Consider the following 5,083-nt stretch of genomic DNA (forward strand, 5'->3'; position numbering starts at 1 on the left):
CTGCTCCATGCTCTGGACCCTGTGCTGACAGACACAGCAAACCTTCTTGCCACAGCACACATTGATGTGCCATCCTGTATGAGCTGCACTACCTGAGCAACATCTGTGGGTTATAGATACGTCATCATGCTCCCTCTATGGTGAGAGAACTGACAAAATGCAGAAGTGACCAAAACATCAGCTAGAAAGGACGAGAACAGAGTACCGTTTTACCATGTTCTTTACCTATATAAAATGTAAAGAAATAATAAATAAAGCATCTTGTAGGATTTAGGAACACCACCACCCAGGGAAGAAACAAAAACAGAGAAAGTACTAGAAGAACACTGAGCCAAAGCTGACTTGCACTGCACCATCTTGCTGACTGTAGGGGATATCAATATGGAAACAGAAAAACCTGTGTGTAGGACTCAGCTACTTAAAGTAATTAGAATCAATAATCAGGTCCTTTCACTTTTGCTTTCAGGGTATAAAACTCTGCAACAGCATCTCTGAAAACAGACCGTGACATTATTATCCTCATCACACAGGGCGTCAGAGGCTCACAGGACGGATTCTTCACTCGTTTGATGTAAGGAGATTTCTCTCTCATGTGAGATATTTTACTTGATGATTGACCATAGTGTGCTGTTATGATATAGATTTTGCTGGTTTGATTAACACTTTGGAAGTAGTAATTAATGTTTTTTTTTCTGAGTACATGGAATTTACAAGAAAACAGAAAGCTATTTTTAATTAAGGTTACTATGAATCAGCAAACAGATCTAATCATTTCATTTCTGAAAGCTGGTTTTCTTTTAATTTCTCCTGATACTGATCTTGTCTGCATGCAAAAAATAATTGGTTGTTGCAAGAAGTATAAAAAAAATAATTAATTTCCATTTTTTTTTCTGTAATTTTTATTTGAAATCATATGCACATTTTGTTAAGGCACTTTAAGTTGATACAAATAATTTTCATCTTGTATCATTGTTTTGTTGTTTTAGCAGAAGAAGAGGCAAAATGGGTTCGTCTCATCCAAAACCAGGTCAACCTCCTCTCTTATTACTGTGTGTGTGTGTCCGTCCAACAGTAAGGTTAGATGGGGTTTGAACTCCACTTGCAGTGTGTCACAGAATACACCACAGTCATAAATGTTTTTATTCTGTTAAACAGAGTTTGACAGTCCCTGGAGGCAGCTAGATTGGAAGTAAGTAGCACCTATAATATTTTAAGAAGGAAATGTTTACAATTTCACATTATTCATATTAAAAAATATGAATAGAATATATACTGTAGCTAAATGATAGGTTGCATGTTGTTAACTTGTTTAGATGAAAATACACAAAATGTATATCAGCGGTTTTAAAACATTTCACTGTGTACTGTCAATATTAAGGTGACAGCTGTGTTTCTGCCTTTACTAGTCAAAGAGGTAAAATTGAGGCCCAGCTAAAAGACTTTCAGCTGAAAACTCCAAATGTCAGCCATTTAAGAATCCTCCTATGTGGACAAGTTGGAGCAGGGAAATCCAGCTTTATCAACTCAGTGGAGAGTGCCTTTGAAAACCAAATTACTGTAAGAGCAGGAGAAGCATCATGTGCAGGAAAAAGTTTCACAAAAAGAGTGAGTACACTCTTCTAGAAGTAGAGTACATTTGTCTAGCTTGAGTTGAATCAAAGTAATGGGAAAAATGACAGCATTAAAATTAGGAGTACATGGTGTTTGCATAAGCAAGACTGAGTAACAGTGCAAATTCTATCCACCAAAGTTTGACCTCATGTAAGTAAATTGCATAAATTGAAACAGTGTTAATGCAAGTCATCTAAATGTATTCAATGTTTACTACAGTACAGAACCTACAAAATCAAAAATGGAAGCTCTGGAACTTTGCCGTTTGTCTTCAATGATGTCATGGGCTTAGAACAAGATGGAATTCTCACTGAAGATATCATCAGTGCAATGTTGGGTCATGTGAAAGAAGGATATGAGGTAGGATAGAGAGAAATGTGTTTGCACATTGTATAAAAAAGAAAATTATGAAATTATGCTGTGACGTTCGTAATATCGAATAACATGATTGAATAGTGTTGACAGTATGGCTCGTCCCTGCAATGTAATTAGCTTAAAATCCCTTCTCCAGTTTAATCCCCACAAACCTCTGGCAGAGATAGATGTTGACTACAACAGCCAACCCAGTCTGGATGATAAAGCTCACTGTTTAGTAAGTGTTGTGCCAGCAAACGTCATCTCTCGAATGGATGAGAGTGTCATGGAGAAGATGAACACTGTGAGTCAGAGAGCCAATGACATTGGTGAGTAGTGTATTCCATTATCTTAATTTTCAATTGGGCCACTACAAATTTTTCAGTTTACTTCAACAAGTTAGCTGGGTACTAGTCAGGGTAGTAATGAGTTGACAGGTCATGGCAGTTATGGCCTGGTGGTTAGGGAACTGGTCTTGTGACCGGAAGGTCGTGGGTTCGATTGCCAGACCTGAGGCCATGACTGAGGTGCCCCTGAGCAAGGCCCTTACCCCTCAATTGCTCACTTGTATTTAAAAAAAAAGATTAAAATGTAAGTCGCTCTGGATAAGGGCGTCTGCCAAATGCCATAAATGTAAATGTTACAAACTAGATCATGGTTATGATATCTAACTGCGTCAGGATTTCAGTTTTTCTTCAGCAAGTAGGGAGTTTAGTCTTACTTTTCACAATAACGCTGTTGTATAGCACATTCAAAACAGGAAGCAGGACAGCAGGAGTGTGCGTGTTCTGCGAGGAATGTCGAAAATAAACAAACAAAGGCAGACCACAAAAGAGATCCATTAGACAGTTTCTTTTATCTAGCTGTGTTTTTATACCATTTGGAAAAATGTGAAGACCCAAATTGAACCTCTTCATTCTAGGCAAAAAAAAATTGAATGAATAATGATATGATACATGACACATTCTGTACATGACAGGAATCCCACACCTGATTCTCATGACTAAAGTAGATGAAGCCTGCCCCCTGGTTAAGGAAGACCTGAAAAAGATCTACACAAGCAGGAAAATTAAAGAAAAGGTGAGCTTCAAAGATCTATGTGTTTACTTTTGAGACCTGCGGTTTGAACAAGGCTGCAGATTGCAAAATCTTCCTTCTATTTAACAAAAATACACTCTTATAGGTATGCTAATACATTATTCTGAGGAATTGATTGCCTGCGCATAGCTCATTCTTGGTCATCACAGAATAGTGACCTGTTGTCTGGACAGCTGTACGTTGTCAGCAAAACTGAAGTACACACACAGTGAGAAAAGAGGTGTATAGAGCTATTGTAGACAATATTCTACAGATTTCTGTTTTGTAATATTAGGTATATTTATTCATGTTGATACATTGATTTTCTCTCTCACACACACACATTCCCTATCTTTCAGATGGTTGAGTGTTCCAACAAAATTGAAGCTCCCATGAAAAGCATCTTTCCTGTGAAAAACTACTCTGAGGAGTCTGACACCAATGACCTTGTGGATATTATAATTTTGTCAGCAGTCGAACATATTGTTAACGCTGCTCATGATTATGTTAGTTACTTATAACCAGGGCCAGTCCTCACATTTCTGGGCCTGGGAAAATACACACTCTTTGGGCCATTATCCCATCTCATCTCAACAAACTCTACATCATTCAAGCACCTTGTTTGCATGGCTGATTAAACTCCCCTGTCTGAAACCTCAGTCTGAGAATAGATTGAACTCAAAGTTCTGCTCACAGCTCTTTGCTTCAGCTCCTCTTCCAAAAATGGTTCCTCTTCTGTATTTGTATTTATTTATTTAAATGTATTTTTCATTAGGTGTGTTTGGACAATTGAAACTATTAATACTAAACAAACCATTTCATGAAGGAACGTTTTTTGGGGGTCTTTTGGTTGATTTTCACTACATGACTGTTGTGGTATTGTGTCTGACAGAGCAGGCACAGACAATGTTTAAAAGGAGATACTGGTGCAAGATTTGATTTACAGGTGATTTGAACATTAAAGATGGACAGTCTATTAAGCATTTATGAAATGTATTTATTATTTAGATGATGTCACACTGAAGTTGCTTAAATAAACCTTACAGAAAACCAGTCCTATCAGTTGTCTTTCAGAAATTGGAGCTCAAACTGAATACAACAGACTGTTGTTTTTCAAGGGCAGATTCAATGTTATGAAGCCAACTGAATATGTTTAAGACCCTTTGCTTAAGAAAAAGTGTTTATTTTCCAATTTCAATTATTGTTAAATCTACGTTAGAACTGTATGCTGTGAGAGAAATTATGCCATTTTGCTTATTTCATTTAGATTACAAAATTATGATTTAGTACATGTCATTCTGATTAGTAGGAGGGCTGCGAATAGTGTGATTCAGTATGTAATCATGTACTTGTGTATGTGTGTGAGTACAGTATATTGTAACCTGCCTCATGTTATCTGCCTGTCGTTCCTCGGCTATAGCTGACCCATCAGCTGTTTCTGTGTACAACTGATACGTCTCTTTCTTCCACTAAAAACAGGAAAGCTCCATGTTAGGAGGAATACACATGTGACACGAAAACTGTCTACTGTTCATTCTCCTCCCTCAGTTTCTCAGTGTGCCCAAATGTACTGTAAACATGTGGTGATAACTCTGCATGCTAAAACGGTTTAAGGGAGACTCAGAGTTCTTGTTCTAGATGAGACTGTCATGCTTTTTACTTATTCAATACATTTCTCTTTTAACCACATCTGAGTCCTCATCTATTTCAGGAAATTTCCACGACAATGCAAAGCTTTTTTTTCTCTCAAAAATTAGGTTTTATGTTTATCAAAAATGTAATTCTGCTGTTGAGCCTCAAGAGGGAAATAAAAGGTCCAAATACGTGTTTTCAATTCCTGCCAAAGCTTGACGAAATCGGGCTTCAGGTTGTAGAAAATATAGTAATCTCATTCATTTATTCAAACATTTTACTGAAGAAAGGGCAATACAAATATGTAATAAGAGAAAAGATAGTGGTTTAAACAAGAACAGTAAATTCTGGTCAGTAAGCAGGAGCAGGTGAAGTTCATATCCAGGTTGGAAATTATTGTACAAAGGTG

General features: G+C 37.1%; 1 protein-coding gene across 1 annotated transcript; it reads left to right on the forward strand.

Moving 5' to 3' along the window:
- Positions 1 to 490: 490 nt before the first annotated feature.
- On the forward strand, positions 491 to 4,876 carry LOC143491223 (interferon-induced protein 44-like). Its single transcript, XM_076990043.1, has 8 exons — positions 491 to 571; positions 987 to 1,027; positions 1,156 to 1,189; positions 1,407 to 1,605; positions 1,831 to 1,971; positions 2,123 to 2,294; positions 2,945 to 3,045; positions 3,402 to 4,876. The coding sequence occupies exons 2-8, from the start codon at positions 1,003 to 1,005 to the stop codon at positions 3,561 to 3,563; spliced, it is 834 nt and encodes a 277-aa protein (XP_076846158.1). The 5' UTR covers positions 491 to 571; positions 987 to 1,002; the 3' UTR covers positions 3,564 to 4,876.
- Positions 4,877 to 5,083: the final 207 nt, after the last annotated feature.

Source organism: Brachyhypopomus gauderio, unplaced genomic scaffold (assembly GCF_052324685.1).
Source record: "Brachyhypopomus gauderio isolate BG-103 unplaced genomic scaffold, BGAUD_0.2 sc72, whole genome shotgun sequence".
Lineage (NCBI taxonomy): Eukaryota > Metazoa > Chordata > Actinopteri > Gymnotiformes > Hypopomidae > Brachyhypopomus > Brachyhypopomus gauderio.

Excerpts from the sequence above, each read along its gene's own strand:
- LOC143491223 (XM_076990043.1), top strand. The coding sequence starts at position 1,003 with ATGGGTTCGTCTCATCCAAAACCAG. Across the intron at positions 1,028-1,155 it reads TTCGTCTCATCCAAAACCAG|AGTTTGACAGTCCCTGGAGG; the intron begins GTCAACCTCCTC and ends TCTGTTAAACAG. Across the intron at positions 1,190-1,406 it reads TGGAGGCAGCTAGATTGGAA|TCAAAGAGGTAAAATTGAGG; the intron begins GTAAGTAGCACC and ends TGCCTTTACTAG.